The sequence below is a fragment of the Varroa destructor genome, unplaced genomic scaffold (assembly GCF_002443255.2).
Source record: "Varroa destructor unplaced genomic scaffold, Vdes_3.0 BEIS01000002.1, whole genome shotgun sequence".
Classification (NCBI taxonomy): domain Eukaryota; kingdom Metazoa; phylum Arthropoda; class Arachnida; order Mesostigmata; family Varroidae; genus Varroa; species Varroa destructor.
Genome location: NW_019211455.1, coordinates 12,425,236 through 12,438,756, shown reverse-complemented (window position 1 = coordinate 12,438,756; position 13,521 = coordinate 12,425,236). Strand labels below are relative to the sequence as shown.

Here is a 13,521-nt window from a genome sequence, read left to right as displayed (position 1 = left end):
TATATATATATATATATTATATATATATATATTATATATATATATATATCATGTGAAGCGGGGGAAATCGGTGGAAATGAAAACAGAAAACAACAGTGTACCCGTCGTATGAATCATGTGCAATATCATATTCAGCACATCGCGGATGGCCAATTCGGTGATCATTTATTTGACACAATATGAGAAATTAAACTAGCGGCGAATTTGGTGACTGAAAATGGCTTGACTGGGTCGCTAGCGGATAGTCACTGAAATGAACAGATTGATCTGTGGTAATATATAATATATATGGCAATATAATGAAATTAATTATGTTTAAGGTGCTCGAACTCGTCTACACTGGTGCCTTTGAAAAAACGATGTGGGGATGGACCTGTGGTGAACCTTGTGAAATTCTGTAAACAATGTGTTTTTCGAAACATACATCGCAATTTATCGAAAGTTTACGATTAACATGATCCTATTCCAAAGGCGTGTGGATCAAGCCTGACAAAGAAATCGTAAACAATGTTTGCCGTAATAGCTCATATAAAAGAAATAGGTCAGAACGTCGCAAGCTTACTGGGTGACTACGTGACGTTTTTATGTGATTAGAAAAAAGTCCGCTAATCCGTTGCAAATCCTGTTTTATCACATATGCGTGGTGAACAAATTAAATTGTTATTGAAGGGCATAGAAATATTACCAATTAAAAACCCATAAATACCTACCTTATAACCGCCCTCTTTATATTCTGTTCTTTATTATCGGGCTATAGATAGATCCTAGCGGACTTATCTGACTCAATATTTGCGTTGCATTATCGAGGTCCTTGAAATATTTTTTGCTGTCTTTGCTACCTTACGAAATACACTTATACTGGCTACCTAGCTTTTTTACGTTCCAACGTTTTCGTGCATAGCACTATCATTGTTGACGTAGTATGTTCTAAAGTTGGCCAATACTTTAGCTGATACTGGTTATCGTTGGAGGAACAGCAACGTCAGATGAATACACAGGCAAGAAAATGGAAAAAACCCAAGATCTGCAATTGCAACGTGGAGACAAGTGACCGCCATACCGTCCCCGGACTTCACTAAGACGCCAAAGCATGCGTGAGGGTGTGAAAAATCGGTTTGTTGGGCTATTCATTAGAGACTAGTAATTAGGTTGTTTTTGTGTTATTATTTTTCATAGGTGAATGAATGAATTAATGAATGAATGAATTAACTGTTGGGGCATGGAAGAATCAGATACAAAATAGCTCGTTTAATGACGAAAAAACGCTTGTTAGTATATTTCAATAAAAGGTTTAGCTTGAAGACGCCTTCACTTAATCAATCACCTTTTACCTACACTTATTTTGAAACAAATGAAAATGCCCTGAAAAGTAGAGCCGTTAAGTCCGTTGAGTTTTTGCACAAAGATTGCTGACTGAAGAGATGGTTAGCATCAGGATACATTGTAGCTTGATGAATTTGACTTTTGCCTTTAAGGCGGAATATGACAATAGAATTTAAGAAGCTGTGAGTTCGATGATAAGTTCCTGTTTTAGACCGTTAGAAGGACAGCACGGTTTTAAAATAAAGGTGTCTTATTTTGCCTGTTACCGGTTCATACAAATACAAATGGGTGTACGAATGTAGGCGTCATGGTATTTCACACTCTTAAACTTAACGTACTACATCAGGGTTTATACTGTTTCTATATTAGGCTTATTATTAATAATATTATCGTTATTTAGGCTCCTGTATATCATTTGTTGATGTTTTTAATTTTCTCAAGAGACTGACCCGTTTTTACATGGATTTCTTCACTTACCCAGCCATCCAGAAAATTTACTCAAGATTTATATGTAATACTACCTTCTCAAACTCTGATACGAATATCCAAGGGTTTATGTTTTAAACCAGAAAGCAAATGACTCATTTTTCAAGCGTCCTATGAACAGTTTACACTGCCTGGTTGTCGTCATCGCCGCAGCATGTTCAAAGGCTAAACAGTGACAACCAACTCATATGGACTGATGTTTTTCGGTATTATACGAATAAGATTTGTCAAAACATGTATAGGCCGTTTACGTGTGAAGCTTGTATAATCGAGTCGTTGGACGTATAAAAGGCAGCGATGGACACACAGATGTTCCAGGGAGCGAGAGAACGGAGCATAAACTTTCATAAGTCTTCCTCAAGTCGACGAGAAAAGTCATTTGCGGTGTGGTTTTATTGTTTATTAATTTATAGAAATTATGTGGATTATAATTTGCATTTTTATCATGAAACTCTCAGAATTTCGAAATTTTTGGAGTAACTGAAAAAGATAATTATGACATTGTTCTTCTCATGCTTGTTTTTTTTGTCGTTAAGGGAAGTAGTAAAAGGTGCTTCAGATAGCTCGTCTATCTCTGTCATCCAAAACATTTACGGAGAAAGATTTGGGGAAGCACAAAGAGTACAAATTGGTTCCAGAGCCTACTGAATTCTATCTAACGTTGCAATATACAACAAACAACAAATTTATATACAGTAAACAGCTAATCTCGTAGAGTGAAAAGCGCCACTTAACGACAATTGAGATATTTACGAGTGGATAATTAATGCAAGGTTACGTTACGTGTTCGGCTTATAATTTCACTTGACGTAGAGTCTATTGACTATTTGTTATTCACATAAACACTGACTTGTTGAGGTCATCTATATAAACTGATAAACACAAAATTGCTCATCAAAACTATAAAAATGTGAACCAGTTTGTAGCTTGCTCAAGCGGTAATGAACCACAGATTGTGAGCACGGTTTAGCGAATGCGTTTATTTTACCATTAGAACTTGTAAACTGCTAAGCGTCAAGGGAAACATAAAGTGAAAACTAATCGCGAAATCTCCGCCAGCTGGTCGTATTCAAGCAGCATCGCTTGCCTGGACCCATTATCGTTGTGCGTCAAACGTGTCCCTATATTGGATGTCCTCAGTATAAGTCGTTAGCTGTAGCGAATACAGATGACGTAATCCGGCTAATGTGAAATCTGCAAACGTAACGCGACTAGTGTTGCGATGCTGCCAAGGTGCCTACTTCGCCTAACATAACTTCTCTCAAGTTGAAACAAGGGCTGCTCAAAGGAAGCGCTCGATATGGCAAGTAAAATAATTAGGTAACAGAATTGACTAGCTCGTCGAAAAAGCCAAGTACGAAGGGAGGGACGATATCGGATATGACCTAGTAGATAATCAACAAAGCGAGTACTATTTAACACAAATTTTATATATGACTTACTAGTCATATAGCCATCGGAATCTAGGGGAGCAATATAAACGAGAATCAGCTTGACACTTAGCGAATTCCGCTCCCCATTCAGAGATTTTTAGAAGAGATTCTTTGGGTCCAATCACGTGATCGACAATATTATTTTTACTCGTATGTTTCTGGAATAATGCAAAATAACATGGCATCAATTGCCGCTCCAATGATACTAAAATTTACAATAACAACATTATACAACCTAAAAGTGGAAGCCGCCATATTTAAATCAGAAGATTTCATCAGATGTTCAAACTCGGCTTGCACGAATCACTGACATCCGTCTGATGCCTGTAGTTTTCACGCGTTTTTTTGTGTCGAGTACACTTCGAAAATCCCTGATGGTAAAGGATATTTTCTAATACTTATGTTATTCGTAATTAAATTGTGTTTTAGCCGCTTTTTAGTGTTTCTGTAAGGCGCATAAGAGCGGCTGCTTCTAGGAAACCAGCGTAACGTAAGCCCGACGCGGACAGGATATATGATGTGCGCAAATGAATGATGCAAACGAAGTTCTCGATTTTGCTTTGATCATATGAAATTACACACTAGCTCAAAGAATTCATTTGCCCACAGTCGGTCGTAGTACTTGTACTAGTAGTCCTGCAACAGGTTTAACAACAACAACATCATCATCATCATCATCAACAACAACAACAACAACAACAACAACATTAACTATTGTGAATGTTGCGACAGGAGTGCCGACGCAGCGCCCGGCCAACGATCAACTTCACACGATTAGTAATAGCTAGTATTTGTCTTATGTCAAAAATTGAGCTGAACTACTTCGCTGTGATTTTCGCTTACGAAAACGAGCGTCCGCCAGCGAAGTCAACTCGTTTGTATTTTGTAAATGCGCAAGTTACGTCTCGCTTGTGGACAACGAACTATTGGGTAGGGTAAACCACCTGATAGGTGAGTTGAAGGAGTCGGCTGCTTGTGGGCAACCGGAGCTAATTATCAGCTAACTCAATACGATTCAATTGATTATTGAATCATTTTAGTTCTGAATAGGAGCAATTGATTCGTGCTCGTTGTAGACAAAGTATTTGGCTGGTGTGCCCATGCTTACCTTGCCTGACGGCCTGTAGTTTGTGAAACGTGAGCTCCTATCGAAAAATATATCGAACGGATATAATCCAACGTCACGTTGTTCCACGTTCAATCATGGAGGTGAATAGTACGAATGAGTCGATGAAGCGAGCCTATCTCGCTAAGTCAATTTCGAGCGAAATTAACAACGTTCATGTAGAAAATGTTATTCTCGATAACAACGCAATCATTGAAGCCTGTGACGAAGAGCACCGTAAGTCACCGTCTGTCCGAAGCACGACTTCGTCAAAGAGTTCTTTTTCATCGTGGGTCGATTCAAGCAGCAGTACCGGCAGCTCCCCCAAATCAATGTGGGTCGTGGTTTTTCCGTATCATTAGAATTAACGGTTGAGTTCAATGTGAGAACATGACCTCGTATATAAGTAAGTAGGTCCTGATAGATGGAAATTGAAAGCAGTCAGAACACTGGAAAAAGGGGGAACCTTAAAAGTTTAACGGAAAACTTCTTCAACATTTGTGAGGACCGCGTATATAGTACATAACAATAACAAGAAAAGGAATACACACATGTTTACCTTATTCAGTTTATTGATCATGTAAGGAAAATGGATGTCTGCGGAAAACATTTTTGAGATTACATGAAATGCTTGCGGAAACAAATTCGATTAGAGGCGAGGCTTTATCACGTGTAAAGAAATGTATTCGTAGAGCAGGGTGATGTATCTCCCACAAGAAAATATTATTTCACAATTGTAGTATATTTTTCCAATTTCACACCTTCTTGAGACGCTAATGTCGCATTTAGAAAACACGTAATTATAGGACATAGGAAGGAGCGGGAAATGTTCAAATCTCGGGCTATTGCAGACGTAATTTTTCTAGACAGCTAAATCATCAGCTTTAACGGTGCTAAATTATCTGGCCACCCGAATAGACTGAAAGATATCGATTTTATTTCCCTCGGTAAATGACGAATTATCTCTATATTTATTCTAATTTTCGTTGTTGTTGTTTGCTTCTACAGTGATGAGGAGGAGGGCGAGATTGTGTCGGACGAAGAGGTTTCTCCACCGACTGTTGAGCCTGTTATTCGGGGCTCCCCCTCGGGCCCGAGACCGGCTGTCTCGATAGGAGGTTTTGCTCAATCCCGGATTGGGGCCATCGCGATCGGCTCCACTGACGCCCGGCCACCTGAAGAAAAGAAACCGCTGTCCATTGGCGACATCGCCGAGCGAATCCAACAGCAGAACGCCATGCTTTTAGCAAGTGAAATGGACCGGCTTCACCAGCAGAAACAAGAAGAGGAGCGAGCTAGAAAGCGGCACCACAAAAAAGAAAAACGACGAAGACGAACGGGCAGTTACTCGAGTGACGATGGCCCACATTCTCCGCATAGAAAACATGTGCGTTATTTAGAGGGGGAAGACGTGTTACGGGGGAGCAGTACATTCGATGCAGTTAATGTTTTTTTCAACTACATCATTCAGCACTCCTATCTTTTTAATTAAACTGAACGCAGAAAAGTACCCGTATGTTGCCATCTGCTGGAGTAACATTATGTTACCAGGTTTTTTTTCTACTTTGAATATGAGTATTTTGTTATTGTCTTAGGATTTATTTAGAATTCACATCTTGGTGTACATCTCCAAGGCTTTTCAGTACGGTACACGAAAATGTAGAATATTTCAATATATAGTTCGAATTACTATATTTCGAGAACGGTATAGTAATTAACACAATTCGAGTTTTGACTGAGAGTGAAGCTGTTCCGTACCTTTAAATCTTTTTTGATACCGTTGTTGGTAAAGGGTATTTCACTTCTGCGCATTACAGAAACGCCGCCACGATAGGAAGCGATCTCGATCGCGTTCCCGAAGTCCGCCGGCTCAAACAAAAAGGAGTAAAAAACAGCAACAACAGCTACAACAACAACAACAGCAGCAACAACAACAACAGCAACAACAAGAAGAGACAGCCCGTGCCCCATGTAAATTCTACCAGGAGGGCAAGTGTAACAAGGCACCGGTAAGTATCCTGTTCAGCTTTTTCTTCGTGTAAAAATACAACTGGACCTTTTATGAAGCTTTATAATTTTGTTAGAATAATCAAAACGGATGATTATTATAGGTTACAGTTAAAAAATAAAATCTAGGTAGTCGATGAATTCTCCGAAACAAGCCACTTCATATCGTCTTCTAGATTTTGAAGAAGTTCATCGGGCAGCTCTGGATTTACTACCGTTAAGATATTGAGTAAAAACACATTCAAAAAGTGCTTTAGCAAAAAAAAAACAATAAAAGCCATTGACTTTGTTTGATTTGACATTATTATGTAACGAATGTTTGCTTTTAGGGTGAAGAATGTCCTTACTCTCATGCGGTTGAACAAATCAAGCGAGCCGAATTGTGTCGATTCTATGTTTCGGGCCACTGCGTCAAGCGTAACTGTCCGTTTATGCACGAGGACTTCCCATGCAAATTTTTCCATTCGGGAGCCCCATGCTTCGCCGACAAAAACTGCAGATATTCGCATGCACCCCTTACGGATGACATGCGAGACGTTTTGATGAAGGTAAGCCATGCGGCTGGAAATATTGCGTTACTGATTTGTTTTCGATTCGGCAGAGCTTTTGCTTGGACGATCATATGCGATCTAGAGTGTAACAAACATTTCCTGCAAATGATCTTATTAGCATTAACTAGCCGACTATATATCTTTTATGTTCTATTTTTTCAGTATTTGGACGAGTGTAAAGGCCTGAAACGAGAGGATCTAGAACGGTTAAGTCGTAAAGCCAAGGAGCGCGAGGAACGTCATAAAGACGGCGGTACAGGCCCCAACAGAGGTGGTCATAGGGAGCCACTGCTTGAGCTCCCACCACCGAAAGACATGGAAGAAGGCCAAACTGCTGGCGGCCTTGGTCCTATGGGAGGGGCGGCAGCCTTTGCTGGAGGAGACGTCGATCTGCGCATTCCAATACCTCCATCAGGCGGGAACACAACGCACTCGGTAGGGGACATGGACTACCGCCTGCCCAGCGGAGATCAGCGTGACAACAGCCGATTACAACCTGCGGATCAGGACGAACGATTGGATCGGCCGGATAGAAAAGGTAGTCCTCCAAGGACAACCTTCTACCGAGATACGATTGAATCACCTAGGGCACAAGCGGGGTCTCCTAATAATCGTCGGGTGTCGGTAGACACAGTACGGGACAGAAGTCCTAACAGCACGCGGAGGAGAAGTTCAGAATCAAACGATTTGAAAAGGTGAGTTAACTCACTGGGTGAGCAACTGCGGTAAAAAGTCTACAGTGTAAACAAGTGGTCTCTGAAAACCTTTTGAAATAATTGTAAGAGGTAAATATACTACCGATTCATACGTGGATATGGCTCTCTTCGTACTAGTATAACCTTAACAGATTGTTGTTGTTGTTTGCGTGTACTTTCGCAAAACGGAAAACGATATGACGTTTTTTATTATACAAACCCAATGGGGACGATAGTCCCGCCAAATTATATTATTCCTATTATAAAAACCAAACTTTGTTTTGTTGAGGTTCGTGTAGAAGCTTCGTAAACGATGCATAATGTTTGTCATTCGTTTCAATGTTACTTCTTTATACGATTTCAAATGTATATCCTAAAGCTCATACCTTTTATTTTGTCATCATTTTATGTACTCGACGCGTGTGTAACGTAGTTTGGTTCTTGTGTTCTACTTTCCTTTTAGAAGCGATTTCCGTCGCGGAGACGATGACCAGCGACACTCAGAGGAATCGACCTCAAAGCAGAGCGCAATCGAACGGCCCACGGATCCTCGTGACCGCCTAAGGACCCTCGCTGGACAACCCTTGCCAGGCCCGCCAATGCTCGACAGCAACGCTCACGTGCCCAAATCGCAGAGGGACCTCCTTATGCGGCTGCAGCAACGGGCCGACAACAATAGTAATATGAGCGCTCATTTCAACCAGGACTCGCAAGGCAGCAGCGTTGAGGAAGGCGGTCGCACGCCGATGGCGGATGAAGACCTTGGCGGAGGAGACGTTGGAGCTAGTGGTCGTGATTCTAACGAAATCAGAGGTCATGGCGGAGATGAGGATAGTGACGAAGATCTCACACATGTGCTCAAAAGGTAATCTAGTTTTTTGTATTAACAAACAGGTACTCAGATGATAGTGTCGTTATTATTAAGTTATTGCAATAATAGGTATTTGTGTGCGCGTATATTGTTTCAAGGAGAATATGTTAATTTAAGTTCGCGTTTTTTCGCGCATGTAGCCTATAGGAAAAAAGGCTTGCCAATCTATTTTAATAAAACTCCAATAATAATGGAAGGGTTCTGGGTCCAGTTGTTTGCAAACATTTCTAATCAGATTTTTCATGTACACTTGTGTTATTTCTATGTTTCTGTCTACTAATCTTTCCAGATTGCAACAGGAGCCAAAGAAGGAAGTCACACCGGCAGCGGTTTCAGCTGCTCCGGGCGGAATCGACCTCGTAAAGATAATTTCTTCAATTGCGTCGAGCAGCTCATCGAGTACGCAGAACTTTATAGATCAGCCGGCTGATTACTGGAAACGGGTGTTATCTATTGCGGGGGTCGACCCCGCAACAGGAACACCTGCTACAACTTCGACGGCATCGGCGGCTAGTACCAAAACACAGCAAACAATGCCGTCATCACCTACACTTGGCTTCAATGTTCCACAAAGTTCACCTGCTGTTGCAACATCTGCACCAGCTAAAACCGACCCGCGTCGCCGAGATCCTCGTCAGCAACCGGCCGCTTCCCAAATGACAGGCATGGCCTCATCCCGTGATGTTTCCGTACCACCTTTGGGTCCCCTGCCGATCTTCCCCAAGCTCGAGGTAACCGCCGTTATCGAGTCACGTGACGGAGATGCTCCATATATTCTCCGGCAGATTGAGCCAGCACCATCGCCAGCTCGCTATGAAAAATTGGTGCACCTTGTGGAGATGAATTTCCGACTGAAAACGGATCCACGACTTGTGCGCCACCTGGAGAAGCTACCACGGAAAGAAGAGGTATTAGACACCCCTCAATCGCCTCCCCAGCAGCAACAACAGCAACAACCACAAATGTTGCAGCCAGGAGGAAATTATATGCCACCGCTAGTCCCGCCACTAGTGCCGCCAATGGTAAGCATGGCTGGAGCTCTCGGCACGATGGGTAATCTTGCCCCGGGAATGGGCAATATGGTCCAAAATATGGCAGCCGTCTTAGGAAGTCAACCTCCCGGAGGTAAGACACCTCTCTTGCCGCTTCCCAGCTTACCGCCAATCAACCTATCGCCGATGCAGCAGCTAATTCAAGATCCTCGTTCTAAAATCGATCCCCGACTATCACGAGATCCACGCAATCAGACTGTGCAAAATAGTGGCTCGGTAGGTGTAGAACCATCTCGGATGGGACCGCCGCTAGGGGTAGATTCCAGGGGAACGATAGATCCAAATGGATTCCAGCAACGAATGCCAGGTCCGATTGGCCCAATGAATCCCATGGCTGGAGCTATGGCAACTATGAACGATCCCCGTCGGCCTGGTGCCGCCTTTTTAGGCCCTCGCCAACAAGTCGATCCTCGACAGGCGGCTCGAGCAGTTGTAGAGGCAGGCCGTCAGTTTGGACCGCCTCCTAGGCAGGGACCACCAGGTGGTCTTACGGGAGCTCCACTGCCAGGAGCAGCGACTGGAGCCCCCATTGAACAGGCTCCAATGAGCAGCGACTCACGCCAGAAGACTGACCCACGCTCGAATCGAAATGATCCTCGCCAGAAACGGGATCCTCGCAATAAAGAGCAAATGACACCTGTTGCCAAGGAAGGCCATCAATCACCACCATTGTCACAGCCTAGCGTCGAGGACACAAACACTTCCAGGCCAAAGATGACCTACAGCTCACCTCTATCGGCATACCACGACGGGGCACAGGAAAACAGTTACACGCGACGAAACATAGGACGCAGTAAGAAGAAAAGCCAAGCTGGAAAGAACGCGGCTGGTCAAGCCCCTGCGAATCCTCCATCGAGTGGGGTTTCGGCAGCACCCGCCATTGACGGCGCTGGCGAAACCGAAAAGCCCGTTGTTCCGTCAGTCGCTGAACCTTCAGCGTCACCAGTAGCGCCAGCCGATATGGGGGCAGCTGCGCTTCCACCCCCGCCATCGCTGCTATCCCACCCGGTCGATCCTTACGCGCCCGCTGACGACAAACCGCTCAGCGAGATGTTTAAGACGAAAGACCCCACCGCTTCGCCATTTAATTGATTTATTCATTAGTTCGTCCATTGAGACGATGGTATGATACATGGAAATTTACGACCTACATTCTCGATCGGTTGTCACAGTAATGAGGCAGTGCCCCTTTTCAAGCGTAAATGCACACGATGTCAGCGGAAAACGGGTTTTTGACTAGAAAGACTATTAGAAAAGGGAGATAGCTACACAATCTGACGGTGATAATATGCAATAACGACCAGTAATAACTAGAATATTATACAGAGATACCGTAGAACGCTCCTATTGGCGTTATAACAGCAGCTACTGGCACCGTCACAGCTCATCGTAGTTGGTTACCTATTTATTAATTATTTATGGATCCCTTTTCCGCATGTATTGTTCGCATTCAATTTAGTAATTGCCATTACTTCAACCAAATCATCACATTATTATTACTATTACCATTAATATCTTTGTTATAATTATTATTGATATCAATAATAATAATAGTTCCATCACTATCACTCATGCCGCTGACCCGTACCTACCGGCATAAACACTGAAAGTAACCCACGAATTTTATGTAGATAAAAAAATGAAACGCTTAGCGGCTGCAGTGGTGAATTGCGGTGGAACAATTCAACTTGGTATATATATATATATATATGTATATATATATATATATATGTATATATATATATACATATATATATATATATATATATATATATATGTACGTATAAATAATAAATTTAATAATAAAATCTATGCGCTGATAACAGGCATGGTGAGCATGTTTGCCAACTACAAAAAATGAGGTCGAGGTATAAGAACAGTTCGGCGGGCAGGTTTTGTTCATTCCAATGACATTGTGACAAAAAAAGTAAGCAAACACATGTGAAATCATTAGCAGCAAACAATAAACAGTTCTCTATCTAGAGACCGAAGTCGTATCAAAAAAAAGGTGCTAGCATTCGAGTGAAAGTTCGCCGTATGAGTGCTGCGCCCGGTAAGAGACGGCGTGCATTCGTACAGCGCAAAGAAAATAGTGACGAAGAAGGACAATCGTTCTATTGAGCGTTAGTTATGCTTCAAGCGAAACAAACCCCAAGGCCCGGCTCGCTGAGCTCTTCTACACAAAGTTGTCGTAGTGTATATTGTACATTGCTGTATTGTAGAACTCAATCGACTTTGTTTTTTTTTTGTAGAAAACTCTCAACGATAATAAATCGCATTTTTCATTCATGAGTAATACTTCACATGCTTTGTCTGTCGCTCTGTACACTTGTGTGAATGTGGAAGTACATGCATCGGCATACAAAGGCTGAACGCAGCTTTGAACGAGTTTTCAATATAACGGTATCGTAGGCCGAGCAACTAAACACGCTGGGCGCTTAAAACTATCGATTGAGTGTGATGGTTAGGCTATAGATTGAGTATGAAAGCTAGAAAGTTCGTTTTTTTTTTTGATGGAAATATAATATTTTGTCATACAACAGATGCTTTTTATTTTTAGTTTATGATGAAGAACGGCAGAAAACGGTGAGTCGTATTACTTTCTAAAGGTAATAATCATAATCATCATCATCATCATCGTCGTCGTCATCGTCATAATCAAGCTAACTATAGTGTCATTCTAATAGTGACTGCGTGCTGAAAAATATTTAGTACAGCATTTTTCTTTCTTATAATTAGTTTTATTTTCCATTTATTTATTTGAGACAATTTACAGTAGAGTTGAATCTTCATCTGCTGTACATGTTTTTTTTGAGTGGTACTTTTATATGGTTGACTATTGATTTCCAATGAATGAAACAGTTTTTTTTTTATTTTCTATATTTTTCCCTTCGTTTACTTTAACTAGATGATAAATGTACGAGCAAATTCGTGAGTGTTGATCTGACTGTTTATTTATGGATCTGGATAATTGTGGGATATGAATGCGAGCTTGCAAAAAAATGCAGTTCCAGTTGTTCCATAGAAACATAAAACTCATCTAGAACAATGAATGAGGACGATCTCGATCACTGCGTAGAGCCTGACAAACCCGGTGTAATACTATGTAATTAGCAGAGAATTGCTAGTGTGTAGAATCTATTGTGCATCAACAGGAAAAATGATGCAAGGGCTACCTGTATATTCTGTTTGTATGTAAAGAAATAAAATGTCAACTATTTCGAGGCTGAAATAACTATATACCCGTACGTGTTTTGATTTTGCGGTAACTTTTGATATCTGCGGCGTGAAACTGACGAAGAACAGGAATATTGATTACGCCACAAATACATTTAACACTTTTGAAGTGTATAAGTTATTTACCGGATTTCACGAATGGTGTACCGACAAGAAAGGTGTTGATAAGGGCGTAACAAAAAACGTTTCGAATTAAATCCTTATCATAAATATATATATATATATATATATACTAACTATAGGTTTAAGTACCAGTTTAGTGATTTGAAGACAGGAAAAACATTTGTGGGAAACGCAAGCCGCTAGTGGCGTCCGTTCTTATCCTAGCTCACTTTTGAGATTTTAACGTTCGAGGTAAACAAAAATCAATGTATAAGTCCGTAGTAAAAATATTTTCTAAGTTGGATCGTGTCTTATAATTATGAATGCGCGAATATGTGCTACATTTATGTAAGCCCATCTAGATATGAAAAAAACAATGCGGGATACGTTTTGCCCTATACATAAAACTAAACTGTCACAATAAATTATCATAATATAATAGTAAGGTATAAGGCTAAAGTTGACGACACAACAAGACAATGAATATGGATGAACGATGAATAAAACAATGAAAATTTAGAATGCTTTTTCTGTTCGAAGAGCCTACATAAAGCGTTGATCTTTCTAATTATACCTGACAAACTTCTGAACGAACAGCAGATATTGGCAAATATTAAATGTAATAAAAATGTAAGATACTAAATAAATAAACAAATAAG

At 41.2% G+C, this 13,521-nt stretch overlaps 1 protein-coding gene across 8 annotated transcripts in view; it reads left to right on the top strand.

The window, feature by feature from the left end:
* The window catches only part of LOC111243964 (uncharacterized), a 24,527-nt gene extending 11,762 nt beyond the window's left edge, over window positions 1-12,765 (top strand). For 5 of the 8 annotated variants that reach the window (XM_086982128.1, XM_022790411.2, XM_022790410.2 and 2 more), the window contains 6 exons: window positions 5,356-5,734; window positions 6,165-6,356; window positions 6,684-6,902; window positions 7,068-7,600; window positions 8,064-8,465; window positions 8,761-12,765. In XM_086982128.1, the coding sequence (XP_086838254.1) occupies window positions 5,356-5,734; window positions 6,165-6,356; window positions 6,684-6,902; window positions 7,068-7,600; window positions 8,064-8,465; window positions 8,761-10,615 (3,580 nt within the window). In that variant the 3' untranslated portion in view covers window positions 10,616-12,765. Of the gene's footprint in view, window positions 1-26; window positions 3,113-3,142; window positions 4,682-5,355; window positions 5,735-6,164; window positions 6,357-6,683; window positions 6,903-7,067; window positions 7,601-8,063; window positions 8,466-8,760 lie in introns of those variants that run through there. The other 3 variants (XM_086982130.1, XM_086982131.1, XM_022790409.2) reach the window with 3 other exon arrangements.
* Window positions 12,766-13,521: the final 756 nt, after the last annotated feature.